Genomic DNA, 15,326 nt, shown 5'->3' with positions numbered 1-15,326 from the left:
CCCTCATGGCTTGTCTCCTCTACGTTTTTACTAACTCAGTTTCTTTCAGTGGAAAACCGCTCGATACATTTTGCTTATCTCAATTGTCAACTCTTGCAAGAATCCTTACTTTTATTTTCTCTTTCTTTTTTCTTTTTTAAGCCAAATGTGACTTTTTCTTTTCCTGAATTGAAGGAAAGGAAAATTCAGATATGAAGAGAGAATTGACCATTGTTTAAGGAGTCGGGGGTTATATTACAATCATACAGCTTTAATTCCAGTCTTCTTTCTGTCCTGGAACATTGCCATTGGGCCTAATGCCTGTCACACAGGCAGGGTATCTGTTGCCATGTGGCACTCATCCCTGGAAAAGAAGCTCCAGCATTCATTTGAATGGAAGAATGATGAAGGCCTATTTTGTGGATAAGAAAATTTTAATGAATGCAATTGTTAGAAGTACTTAGTGAATGAGTGTGATGCTTACATCTATAACAGACTTCAGCTAAATGAAAATAAATTTAGTAAGGCTATTCCTTTACCTCCTCCTAAACTATAAAATATGTAATAAAGAACAATAGATAACATCCACAGTTGTGAGGGTTTTCTGGGTTCTTGCAAAAGCTCAAGCTGTGCCAAGTGAAGTGCAACAAAGGAACACATGCCTCTTTCTTTAAATAAAATTTAATAGACATGAGAGGATTATACTCCAGCATTTTCCTTATCAACTTAATGGACCTTCACAGTGATTTAGTTATTACGATGCCATTTACAAAAATATAGCTATTTATAAAAACAATCTTTAAAAGACATACCCAAATCAGTTATAAAGTATTATTTTTGGTTATCCATGTTGAAATTTATTAAATATGTGCATAGTGGATTATTATGTTAATTTTAAAAATAAAATAAAGACAGGAAATTTAGCAAAGGTTATGCAAAGTAAAACATAATAAAATGTATCCAGGATAAACCTAGTTCAAAAAATGTATATATTATAGGGTCTTATATGCTTATGTGGTCCTCAATGTGGACCACAAATCTGGTTATTTCCTAATAGGTAAAGCAAATGAGAAAACTCAGTCACTGACAAGAATCAAACATTCCAAAACAAAAAAGTTAAACAACTGTTTTGGAACATGCCTTGATTCAGATTCCAGGCACTAAGACATTAGATTAATCCAAAGCTGAGATAGTGACAGACATTTTCAATGTTATACCCATAGTGAACACTCCTAGATGCCTCAGAGGCTTTTATTATAAAAGTTAGTGCATGTAGGCCAGTGCCATAAAGGCAAAGATCAGTTCTGTTAAAGTCATTCCATGAAGGGCCACAATGATATGGTCCAGGCTTTAAGCTCTCTCTTGCAGAGGAGATAAGTAGACTATAGTATATGTGTCTCATTAGAAGTATGTGTTCTTACCAGTACTTATTATTTCATAGGTGCAAGTTGTCAGCTTTGCTACAGAACATAATTGGGATTCTCTGGACTTTTATGATGGGGGAGACAACAATGCTCCAAGACTTGGAAGTTACTCAGGTAAATGAGAGAGCTGAGCTTAATTAAAATACATTATAATTAGGAATGTAAGATCTCTCTCTCTCTTTGAAGAGCTCCCTAGAACTCTGACTTGGTGGTTTTAATTTTGCTTTTTACAAACTATATGCAATGAACTAAATTACAAGGTTAGAAGTTTGAAAGGCTTTAAAGGTAATGAAATTGATGTTTAAGACCTTACTGTAGTGTTACTATATTTGTGTAATTATTTATTGATGTTTTTGTGTTACTAGTATTATTTTTAGTTGAGCTATGGTTCAGGAATAGTATGTATGCCCCTGTCCCTTAAAAAAGAAGGATGAGTAGTAATAGTTAAAAATTAGACAGTGCTTGGTAATTATGTTATATTCACTTAATAGAACGTTATGCAGCCATTAGAACAATTATAGAGACTGTGTAACAACATGGTAAATGCTACCAGGTACTGTTGAGTGAGAATAAAGAAAATACAAAATCAATTCTATGAAATGAATTAAATTATATAAAATTCATACTATATACATATGTTCCAAGACCAGAAGGTTTTAAAATTTGTTATGGTTTCTAAAGGTAGTTTATGCATTTATCTAACAGCTTCTTATAGCATATTTAGGATAAAATGAAGTTTTAATTTTAAATGTACCTTTTACTTTAATTTTGATTATAGTGTTTAACTCTAGAAATATAAACATAGCTAAACTATAAACTTACATATTTCAGATATACTGAAAGAATTTTGAATGATCTTTTTAGCAGTCCTGGTAGGTGATTGACACTAAGAGAAATTAAGTTGCCCGAGGTCGTACAGCTAATGTTAGAATGAGACTGGGACCCAGCTGGTGTGACTCCAGAGTCAGAGCTCTTAATTACTAAGATCCTCAGAGACCAAAGGCAGTCTGAGTGACCTTTGAGTTTCTGTTTACCTCTGTCTTCAGTGATTCAGTTAGGACACTATAGACAGAGCAAGTTCGGGGGGGAAAAAAAAAGCAATCATGTGTTCTTTAATGAGTTTGTCCTGGTTTCTCTTATAGAAGGCTCAGTGGTTAAGGTTCATAGAGTTGTGTAAAGTGTGAAGTAGCTAGAAAATTACAAAAAAAAATGTTTGCAACACTATCAACTCAGATGTTTGTTGAACTTTATCTTGAGACCGTTGACAGTTATTTTTATTGTTGTCTTTTGAAACTGCTTGAATTGTAAAATTAAGGATCTTGAACTATTACTCAATGTCAAATAGTCAAGAAGTAATTGGTTCAAGCAGATATGTTATATATTCAACTCAGTAATTGAATAATTAAAGTTGATTTCCTGTCGAAGTTCAGAAGAACACGATTATAAAGCATTTGCTAAGAGACAAGGCTGACACTAGTTCATAATTGGCATCTTTTTGAATGCTAACTACCAGCTTTGCTGTCAGGGTGTAAGAAACATCAAGGTACTTGACCTGGTATAGAACATAAATGTATATATTTAAATATCATAATAAAGGCCAATAAATGAATATATCTTTAAGCCCATATAAAATTTTGTTATTATACCATAAAAATCGCATGCAGACTTTAAAACTAAGTTTATTATTAGCTTGTACATGAACTATTGAAATCCACATGAAATTCAAAATATTTATTTTAGGTGACTAGTAAAATTTACTGCTTTGATTTTCACCAGCTTTCTTTTTTTGCTCCTACCTATTTTTAGGGAGCAATCTAATGTGCTCTTGAAGGTCTGTCTCCTTGGAGATAGTCAAGAACAGTAATATGAAAGACAAATATGTGAGAAATATTTTTACTTAAAAATTTTGTAAAACACTTTACTAATATATAATTTCAGTGATAACTTACTGGCTAATTAATAGTTAACTTAGTTTTATTAATAATACTTATTATGTGATCACTGAACTACTTTTTCAATTATCGTTTCAGGAACAACAATTCCCCCTCTTTTGAATAGTACATCTAATAATCTATATCTAAATTTTCAATCAGACATCAGTGTTTCTGCTGCTGGATTTCACCTTGAATACACAGGTAAATATATCATGTGCTATTCAGGAAAATTAAGAACAAATTTATATTAATTTTAAATATTACTTTTCTGAATATAGAAAGTTAATGGACTTTGTCAAAAGAGAACATTTGGGCTTACTTTCTTAAGATTTTGAAGTGTTTCTTCAACTACAAAATTATATGTATAAAGTTCTGATTATTTTCATCAGAATTTACATTTTCTTTTTTTTTTAAGTGTCAGTACTCTTAAGATAAGATTTACCCTCTTAACAAAAGTTTTAAGTGCACAATACAGTAGTGTTAACTGTAGGCGCAGTGTTGTACAGCAGATCTCTAGAGCTTATCCGTCTTGCATAACTGAAACTTTATACCCATTGAACAGCAACTCCGCATTTCTCCCTCCTCTCAGCCTCTGGAAACCAACATTCTACTTTATATTTCTATGAGTTTGACTATTCTATACTTCATATAAGTGATATCATGTAGTATTTGTCCTTCTGTGTCTGGCTTATTTCACTGAGCATAATGTCCATCAAGTGCACCAATGTTGTCACATACAACAGAATTTTTTTCTCCTTTTTAAGACTGAATAATATTCCATTGTATGTATATAATGTATTTTCTTTATCCATTCCTCCCTTGATGGACATTTATGTAGTTTCCATAGCTTAGCTATTGTGAATAATGCTGCAGTGAACATGGGAGTGCAGATATCTCCTTGAGATTCTGATTTCTTTTGGAAATATACCCAGAAATGGGATTGCTAGATCATAAGGTAGATCTACTTTTAATTTTTTTGAGGAACCTCTATAGTGTTTTCCACAGTGTCTATACCCTTTTACCTTCCAACCAACATTGTTTAAAGGTTCCAATTTCTTCGTATTCTCACCAACACTTACCTTTTTTTTAAAGATAAATAAGAGCATTTTATAGTTATCATGGAGAGTACAAATCATAACAAAAACTCCAGTTTTGAGTATTTTTGCACCAAATGACATAACAACAACAATTCTTAAAGTAAATCAGCATGAACTATAAGAAGAAATAAACAAAAATGCATTATGAAATTTACCAAAATTGACACTAGTAAAGACAGATATTCTAAATAGACCAATTATCATAGGACCAATATAGACAATAGTTATTAAAATACAAAAAAACATACCTGGTCCAAAAGGCTTCACCCAGAAATATTACCAGATCTTTAAAAACCAGGTAATCACAGTGCCATTTAAATTATTCCATCTACTTTTTGTGGCGTATACCATAGGTCCCAATACTTGTCTCAGTATAAAACTATAAACCAGCTTCTTTTGTGAACATGATGCAAATGTTTTAGTTTTCCAGCTTGCTGAGATTTAACTAACATATAACATTGTGTAAGTTTAAAATATACAGTGTGAATTGTTCAGAATGTAAATTGGTGCAGCCACTATGGAAAACAGTATGGAGGCTTCTCTAAAAGCTAAAAATAGAGTTGCCATATGATCTAGCAGTCCCACTCCTCATATATCCAAAGAAAACTAAAATTCAAAAAGATGCATGCACCCCAATGTTATACAACACTGTAAATCAACTATACTTCAATTAAATAAATAAATAAATAAATAAATAAAATATATGATGTGTTGATTTGATACCTGTATCTATTGCGAAATGATTACCACAATAGGGATGGTTAATACTTCCATTACTTCACATAATCACTTTTGTTTTCTGTGATGAGAACATTTAAGATCTAGTCTCCTAGTAACTTTGAATGATTCAATATCATTAACTATAGTCACCATGTTGTACACTGGATCCTCGGAACTATTCATCTTATAACTGGGAGTTTGTACCCTTTGATTCACATCTCCCCATTTCTCTCAATCCCAGCCACTGGCAACCACCATTCTACTCATAGTTTCTAAGAGTTTGTCTTTCTTAAATTCTACATGTAACTGAGATCATATGGTATTTGTTTTCTCTGAGTTATTTCACTTAGCATAATAACCTGGAGGTCATTTTTTGTTATTGCAAATGGCAGGATTTCCTTCTTTTACATGGCTGGATAATATTTCATTGTATATATGTCCCACATCTTTTTCTTACTCATCTGTAGAAAGACACTTAGGTTGTTTTCATATCTTGGCTATTACAAATAATGCTACAATGAACATGTAGTGTAGGTATCTCTTTGAGATCCTGATTTCATTTCCTTTGAATATATACTAAGAAGTGGGATTGCTGGATATATGATAGTTCTATTTTTAATTTTTTGAAGAACCTCCATGCTGTTGTCCATAGTGGCTGTACCAATATTCATTTCCACATCTATAGGTGGCTTTGGGTAGTATGGACAGTTTGACAATATTAGTTCTTCCTATTAATGAATATGGAATATTTTCCCATTTATTTGTGTATTCTACAGATTTTTTTCATCAATGTCTTATGAGTTTTATTGTACAGATGTTTTACCACCTTGGTGGAATTTGGTCCTATTTTACTATTTTTTTCCAATGCTATTATAAATGGGATTGTTTTCTTTCTTTTTTAGATATTTTATGGCTATTGCATAGTATCACAACTGATTTCTTTATGTTGATTTCATATGCGGCATTTTTATTAAATTGATTTATTCTAACATTTTTTGGTGGCATGTTTAGGATTTTTCTCTATATAAGATCATATCATCTTCCAAAATAGACAGTTTTACTTTTACTTTTCTATTTGGAAGCCTTTCATTTCTTTTTCTTGCCTAATTGCTCTGACTAGGACTTCCAGTACTATGTTGAATAGGAGTCATGAGAGTGGTCACCCTTAGTCTTGTTCTTAATCATAGATGAAAAGCATTTAACCTTTCACCATTGACTGTGATGTTAGCTGTGGGTTTTTCATATGTGGCCTTTATTATGTCTTGGTAGGCTGTATGTTTCTTGGAATTTATCCATTTCTTCTAGGTTATCTAATTTGTTGGTGTGTAATTGTTCATAGCAGTGTCTTATGATCCATTGTATTTCTGTGGTATCAGTGTAATGCCCTGTCTTTCATTTCTGATTTTATTTGAGTTCTCTTTCTTTTTTAATCTATTTAAAGTTTTCTAAATTTTGTTTATGTTTTAAAAACCAGCTCCTTGTTTCTTTGGTCTTTTCTATTGTTTTTATATTCTTCTATTTTATTTCTGCTTTCATAATTGTTATTTTCTTCATTTTGCTAACTTTTGGTTTAGTGTATTCTTTTTCTAGTTCATTGAGTTGTAAATTTAGCTTTTTTTTTTTTTTTGAGATCTTTCTTTTTTCTTAATGCAGGCATTTATTGCTATAAAATTCCCTCTCAGAATGGCTTTTGCTGCATCCCATAAGTTTGGGTATATTGCATTTCTGATTTTGTTTCTTTCAGGATATATTTTGATTTCTTCTTTGACTCATTGATTGTTCAGGAGTGTATTGTTTAATTTCAAATAGTTATGGATTTTCCAGTTTTCCTCCTGTTACTGATTTCTATTTTCATGTCATTGTGCTCAAAAGAGATGTTTGATATGATTTCAATCTTAAATTTGGTAAGACAGTTTTTGTGACATAATGTATGATCTGTCATGTAGAATATTCTGTTTGAACTTGAGAAGAACTTGCAATCTGCTACTTTGGAAGGAATGCTTTGTATATGTCTCTGTCTCTTCGGTCTATGTGGTCTAAAGTATAGTTCAAATTCAGTGTTTTCTTAATGATTTGATGTCTGGATGATCTATCAGTTGTTGAAAGCGGGGTATTGAAGTCCCCTACTATTATTGTATTGTCTATGTCTCCATTCAGAACTGTTAACATTTGCTTAACATATTTGGTTGCTCTGATGTTCGGTTTACATATATTTATGATTGTTATATTCCCTTTTACTTCCCTTTTATGTTTTTTTAAATTAATTAATTTATTTATGGCTGTGTTGAGTCTTCGTTTCTGTGCATGGGCTTTCTCTAGTTGTGGCAAGCGGGGACCACTCTTCATCACGGTGCGCAGGCCTCTCACTATCGCGGCCTCTGTTGTTGCAGAGCACAGCTTCCAGACACGCAGGCTCAGTAATTGTGGCTCACGGGCCCAGTTGCTCCACGGCATGTGGGATCTTCCCAGACCAGGGCTTGAACCCGTGTCCCCTGCATTGGCAGGCAGAGACCCACTGTGCCACCAGGGAAGCCCCCCTTTTATGTTTTTGATGTCACAGTTTACCTCTTCAATATTTTGTATTTATTAACAAATTATTGTAGCTATAGTTATTTTTAAAACTTTTGTCCTTTAACTTTTATAATAGTGTTAAATGGTTAATCCACCCCCATAGTATTAGAGTATTCTGAATTTGAATATATACTTACCTTTACCAGTGTGTTGTACATTTTCATGTTTTCATGTTACTAATTAGTGTCCTTTCATTTCAACTTGAAGAACTCCTTTCAGTATTTTTTTGAAAGGCATGTCTAGTAGTGATGAACTCCCTCAGCTTTTGGTTGTCTGGGAACATCTTTATCTCGCCTTCCTCTGAAGTCCTCTGGTGAACTGCTTTGCTGTATAGAATGCTTTTGCTTGGCAGTGTTATTCTTTCAGCACTTTGAATATAACATCCCTCTCTGTCCATGCATGTAAGGTTTCTCCAGAGAGAGTTGCTGAAAACCTTATGCAAGTTCCCTTGTAAGTTACAAGCTTTTTTTCTCTTACTACTTTTAAGATTCTCTATGTGTCACTGATTTTCTACAGTTTTATTGTAATTCATATTGTAGAAGATCTCTCTAAGTTGAGTTTGTTTGGGGACCCATGACTTTCATGAACATGACTGTTGAGATCTCTCCCCAGATTTAGGAAGTTCTCAGCCACTATTTCTTTAATAAGCTTTCTATTCCTATCTTTCTCTTTTCTCCTCTGGTAGTCCAGTAATTTAGAGATTCTTTTCTTTTGATAATATTTCATAGATCATTTAGGCTTTCTTCACTCTTTGAATTTTTCTTCTTATTTTCTCCTCTGATTACATAAATTTCAAGCATCCTCTCTTCTAATTCACAGATTCTTCAACTTGAACTCTCTTTTGCATTTTTTATTCATTAGGTGCATTTTTCAGCTCAAGAATTTCTGTTTGATCCTTTTTTATAATTTCTATCTCTGTTAAACTTCTCATTTTGATCATGTATTGTTTTCCTGGTTTTGTTCAATTAATTTTTGTGTTTTCTTGTAGCTCCTTCAGCTTCCTAAAAATTTTGAATTCCTTTCTGAGTAAATTACAGATCTCCATGTCTTTGGGGTTGGTTACTCTCATGACTGACTTCAGGAGAGAAGTACCTTTCCTCAGACCTGCTAGGGATTCTGAAGGTTTTTTATACTTTCTATGGATATGCATGCTCCACTTCTCGCTCTCTCTTGTGGCAGAATTCTTAAGCTTGTATGACTTCTCTCAATCCTGTAGACCCTTGCTTTCCCGAGGGTAGTGACAAATGCTCAAGTTTGTAGTCTTTTCCAGATCCACAGAATCAGGCCAGATTTCTGTGAATGCTCACTAGCCATCTGCAAAAGCTTGCCCGTGGTCCAGCTAGAGGGATCCATAGGCAAGGTGTCCCCACTGGCTCATGGGTTTGCCTCCTGATGGAGTCCCTGAATTGTTTAATAAGATCCATATCCCCTTGATATGTCCCTTTCTGAGCCCTGGCTTCTGTTTTCCAGTTATTCACAGTGCATGTCATAACTCAGAACTCAGGTTGAGGTGAGAGAAAAATGAGCCTTTTTCCTATTTGGTAGCATCCTGCACAGCTGGGGAAGTCAGGCATGCACTCACAGACTCTTTCTTCCCCCACAGGAGAAGTCATGGGTCAAAAAGCGATCTCTTGGCACCAAACCCTGTTCCCTTGGGGGAAGGGTGGAGCAGATAAAGTCAAACTGTTCCTCCTACTCTGTGCAATGTGTCCAATCTTGAATTTTTGCTCTAATGATGTGCTGGAACTTCTCTGCTGGACTCCTTTACTTCCACAAGAGTCTCTCCTTCATGGGTGATTGTGCAATTCAGTGTTCTTCAGAGGCTCCCAGACCATGGCTTGAGAGGGGATGGAGCTAGCTCAAGGAGAACTTTAGGGTCCACAGCCAGTACCAAGGTCTGTAAGCCTATTGCCTGACGAACGGGTAGGTGAGACTCCTCCTGGGTCTCTTGGCGTATGGTACTGGTGAGAGAACCAAAAGCAAATGGGGTGTTGCTAAATTATCAGGGCTTTGGAATTATTTCTGAGTTAGCCACCTGGGTCTGACTCAAATGACTCTTTTCAAAATGGCTCTCCTTGTTCTTGCACTGCACTGGGGTTTCCTAATCTTCTACCTGTATTTCCACATGTCCCACAGGCACTCTTGTCCATGGATGATTGCCATATTGTTGTTGCTGAGGAAAGAACGTGAATGAGAATGAGAAACATATTAGGCCATCTTGCTGACATCACTCCTCTTTTTTTTTTTTTTTTTTTTTGACAAGCAGCTATCCTAATTAGGTGTGAGGTGATATCTCGTTGTGGTTTTGAGTTGCATTTCCCTAAAGATCAGAGATGTTGAGAATCTTTTCCTATCCCTGTTGGACATTTGTATGTCATCTTTGTAGAAATGTCTATTCAAGTCCTTTGCCCATTTCGTAGCATTTTTGATTGGATTATATTTTTTTAATCAAGTTGTAGGAGTTCATTATGTAGTTTGGATATTAACACTGTATTATATATGCAGTTTGAAAATATTTTCTCCCATTCTTTAGTAGGTGACTTTTTAACTCTGCTGATTGTTTGCTATGCAGCAACATTTTAGTTTGATGTAGTCAATGATGTAGTTTTTAATTCATTTTGAATTAATTTTATATATGATGTAAGATAAGTTTCTAATTTCATTATTTTGCTTATGGATATCCAGTTTTCCCAGCATCATTTGTTGAAGAGATTATCCTTTCCCCATTGTATATTTTGACACCCTTGTCAAAGATAACTTAACTGTGTGGGGGTTTATTTTTGGACTCACTCCTCTGTTCCATTCATCTATATGTCTATTTTTATGCCAACACCATACTGTTTTAATTATTGTAGCTTTTGCAGCTATATTTTGATATCATGAAGTGTGATATCACTTTGTTCATCTTTTTCAACATTAATTTGGCTATTTTGGATCTTTTGAGGTTCCTTATGAATTTTAGGTTTATCTAATTCAGTAAAAAACACCATTGAGATTTTGATAGAAATTGCATTGAATCTGTAGCTCATATTTAAACAATATTAAGACTTCTAGTTCATGAAAACAGACTATCTTTCCACTTATTTGTATCTTTTAAAATTTCTTTCATGAATAGTCTGTAGTTTTCAGAGTAAAATCCTTTCACCTCCTTGGCTAAGTGTTTTCGTAAGTATTTTATTCTTTCTGGTGCTACCGTAAACAGGAACATTTTATTTATTTATTTATTTATTTATTTATTATAAATTTATTTGTTTACTTATCTATTTTTGGCTGGGTTGGATCTTCATTGCTGCATGGGGGTTTTCTCTAGTTGTGGCAACCAGGGGCTACTGTTCATTGCAGTGCATGGGCTTCTCATTGCAGTGGCTTCTCTTGTTGTGGGGCACAGGCTCTAGGTGCACGGGCTTCAGTAGTTGTGGCATGCAGGCTCAGTAGTTGTGGCTCACGGGCTCTAGAGTGCAGGCTCAGTAGTTGTGGTGCACGGGCTTAGTTGCTGTGTGGCATGTAGGATACTCCCGGACCAGGGATCAAACCAGTTGCCCCTGCATTGGCAGGTGGATTCTTAACCATTGCCCCCCAGGTAAGTCCCAGGCAACATTTAAAATTTTTCCTTTTAGAAGAGTTTGATGTTAGTGTCAGTGTATCAATTATGAATGATTTTTGTGTGTTGATTTTGTATCCAGAAACAACATAATTCATTTATTAGTACTAGCAGTACTTGAAGTTAGGGTTTTCTACATTTAAGATCATGTCATTTTCAAACAGCTACCTTTAATTTTTACTTTCTGATTTGGATGCTTTTTATGGCTTTTCCTCACCTAATTTCTTTGTATATGATTCCAGTATTATGTTAGTAGAAGTGTTAAGAGTTGGCATCCTTACCTTGCTCCTGATCTTAGATGAAAAGCTTTCAGTATTTTACTGTTGAATGTGATGATAATTGTGGGCTTTTCATATATGGCCTGTATTATTTTGAGGTACATTCTGTATGTAATTTGTTGAGAGTTTTTATTATGAAAGAATTTTGTATTTTGTCAAATTCTTTTTTCTGTGCATCTATTGAGATGGTCATGTGTTTTCATCCTTCATTCTGCTAATTGGTGTATCATGTTTACTGATTGAATCGTCTTTGTATCCCAGGAATAAATTCCACTTGGTCATGGTGTATGGTCCTTTTGATGTGCTGTTTAATTTGGTTTGCTAGTATTTTGCTGCGGATCTTTGCATCTATATTCATCAGGCTTATTGTCCTACAGTTTTCTTGTAGTGCCTTTGGCTATGGTATCAGGGTAATGCTGGACTCATAAAATGAATTTGTGACTGTTCCCCCTTCAGTGTTTTGGAAAAGTTTGAGTAGAATCAGTGTTAATTCTTTAAATGTTTGGTAGAATTCACCCATGAAATCATCTGGTCCTGGGCTTTTCTTTGTTGGGAGATTTTTGATTATTGAGTCAATATCCTTATTCATTAGTGATCTATTCAGACTTTCTGTTTATTCATGAATTAGTCATGGTAGGTTATATGAATTTATAAGTTTACCCATTTTTTTTTAGGTTATCCAATTTGTTGGTGTCCAGTTGTTCATAGTAGTCTCTTACGATCATTTGAATTTCTGTGGTATCAATTGTAGTGACTCCTGTTTTATTACAAGTATTTTCAAATTGTGAAAAAAAGAACTGGATCCTGAAGAAATTTTAAAACTGAAGTTGGAGTAAGTGGCTTTTCTTGTTGGCATAGAAAATATATATTTGTCTCCCAACTTCCTAGAAAACTTTCAAACACAAAAAAGGCTTACATACTCTAATTAAATACATATATGAGACAGTGTGTTTTTTGCTACATAAAATTATCACAAGTGTAATTGGGTGATTATTTTGGAAATTTGGGGTTTATTTACTGTTTTCCTAGAATGTAAGCTCCAGGAAGACACGATTGGCCATTAGTACAGGACCATGTCCACTTAGGATATCCTTTTGTCTCTTGCACTGAGACCAGTCCTTGAATCTTATAATACATTCACAACACATATGTTGCCTGAGTAAGGAATAAGTGACACAACACCTAGAAGCAAAAGATAACAAATATGTAATGTTGATATATATCATTGACATCAGTATACCTACACCTATGCTAGTGTTCACAGAGGAATGTAGCACGTTGGTCTGTACACATTTTATAATTCTGTTGGTTTTTGCTTTCTGAAGGTATCCCATTGAGTACTATCACCTCAATATCACTTTGTCCAGGCCAGTCAATCCATCATTGTAACATCATTACTTACACAGGAAGATCTGATAGAAAAGAAATGCCCTGTGGAAACGAACAGAGGCTACGACAACGATGGGCATGTACTAAATAAATAGTAATTAATTGATTTTTGACAATTATTTTTGTTTTATGTTGAGGTTCGTTTTCTAGCTATTGCTAACCTCAGATATAGTAAATGTATCATTGTAGTGTAAATAGGTGACAAATAAGTACAAAAAGTTTCATTCATTCATTTTTCATTCAACCAATAAATATTTTTGAATGCCTACTATATAATAGGCACAATGCTCAATATGGGAAGTGCAAAGATAAATATGTCACAGTATCAGTTTTGAGAAGATCACAGTCTAGTAGAAGAGGCAGAGATAAGCAATAATACAGTGCTATGAATACAGGAGTAGAGATATTTATGGGAGAGTGCACAAAAGCAATAAGAAATCAGCTCCATTTAAGAAGTTCAGGAAATACTTCAAATAGGAGGTAACACTTTGGCTGAATCTTAACAAATAACCAGGAGTTTTACAGTTAAACAAGAAAGAGTGGATATTTTTAGCATGCAAACTTCAGGTTTAGACAGAGCTGTGATACGTGGCATGTTACAAGGATTGCAGCCTTGCCTGCAAGGATTGTAGGCAGGGCTACTCCTGAAAGGTGTGGAATGTCATAATCAGAAATTTGACATCATATAGGTGATGTAGTTCGAAAGCAGCATATGTTTTGATAGTTATTCATGATATAAACTATTAAATTATCATAATAACAAAGAAATTGAAGAAACTTTTTTAGTCTATTTTATACAACTTTCAAATTTCTAAAATAAAATATTTTGTTGAATGCCAAAAAGGTCCTTTATTTGTATAAGGTAAACAGTATAGGGACATTACAGTTTAATGGAATTATTTATCCAGTTATCTATAATATTTTTCAAGCTGTTCTTTTGGTTAGAACCTCTTATTTGTATCAATAAATGAAGGAACTTAAGCCATATCTTAACAAATAATAGGTGTTAATAACTCCTAGAACAAAGGATTGAGAATTTGCTACTCTTAAGGGAAAACAGTGACTAGTGGATTTAAATCTCTCAATTTTAGGTCTTAGAAGCTAACATCTTTGACAGAGTAGGCAAAATATACTAGAAATATACAATTTAAGCATATTTAATTATGATATTTAATTTTAAAAGTAAAGTTGAGTACCTAACCATGTCAAGGAAAGTCTGATTAGAACTGTAGAGGGATTGGAAGATGAATGAGATAAATCTCTGTCCTAATCAAGTGTAAACTTTATTATGTGAAATGTGTTTTTTCCCTATATTTGTGATTATTGTCCAACTATGTTACAACTAGATATTTCTGTAAAACGAGCAATCAGGGAGTGCTAATATTTTCTAAATTAGTTATCTGAATACTACTCAAAAATGTGGGAAAGAACTTACCATTGGTAATGAATGAGCATAAGAACAAATGGTGTATCAATGTATCTTACGAGCAGTTGCTTTAAATAATAAGACTACCAACTCTCCTAATGATCTAGAGACTACTCATAGGGACTGGCATTTAATTTGTTGGAATGAATTTACGTAATCTAAAGTAAATGTTCACAAAATGATGCTTTAGTTTCAAACTGGTCCCCAGATACTTCTTAAGAATTATTAGATATCTGGATTCTCTACCCAAGAGAAAAACAAGCAAAATACTAGGCACTGTATTTAGGCAATCTAAGGACAGTACTAACCATATTTTTCAAAAACCACAAAGTGGAATCCTATTAGAAGATGATAAGATGATCACCACTTTTTAAACGTTGTTGAGAGGCCTTAACTAAGCCATCAAAACATTTGCTGAATGCTCACTTTTTAAAAAACTGAAGTACAGTTGATTTGCAATATTGTGTTAGTTTCAGATGTACAGCAAAGTTATTCAGTTTTACCTATATATATATATTTATTTCAGATTCTTTTCCACTATAGGTTGTTACAAGATGTTGAATATAGTTCCCTGTGCTATATAGTAAATCCTTGTTGTTTATATATTTTATGTATAGAAGTGTGTATCTGTTAATCCCATACTCCTAATTTATCCCTCCCACAACTCATTGCCCCTTTGGTAACCATAAGTTTGTTTTCTATGTCTGTGAGTCTGTTTCTGTTTTGTAAATAAGATCATTTGTATTATTTTTTTAAATCCACATACAAGTGATATCATATAATTGTCTTTGTCTGTCTTACTTCACTCAGTATGATAATCTCTAGGTCCATCCATGTTGCTGCAAATGGCAATATTTTATTCTTTTTTATGGCTGAGTAGTATTCCATTGTATATAAGACTTTTTTT

The 15,326-nt window shown here is 33.8% G+C and overlaps 1 protein-coding gene across 1 annotated transcript in view; it reads left to right on the top strand.

The window, feature by feature from the left end:
* Positions 1-15,326, top strand: part of CSMD3 (CUB and Sushi multiple domains 3) — a 1,064,314-nt gene that overhangs the window by 905,025 nt on the left and 143,963 nt on the right. The window contains exons 37-38 of the mRNA XM_004265377.3: positions 1,421-1,517; positions 3,434-3,538. Of these exons, the coding sequence (XP_004265425.1) occupies positions 1,421-1,517; positions 3,434-3,538 (202 nt within the window). The remainder of the gene's footprint in view (positions 1-1,420; positions 1,518-3,433; positions 3,539-15,326) is intronic.

This window comes from Orcinus orca, chromosome 17 (genome assembly GCF_937001465.1).
Source record: "Orcinus orca chromosome 17, mOrcOrc1.1, whole genome shotgun sequence".
In the NCBI taxonomy this organism is placed as follows: domain Eukaryota; kingdom Metazoa; phylum Chordata; class Mammalia; order Artiodactyla; family Delphinidae; genus Orcinus; species Orcinus orca.
This window is presented reverse-complemented; position numbering and strand designations above follow the sequence as displayed.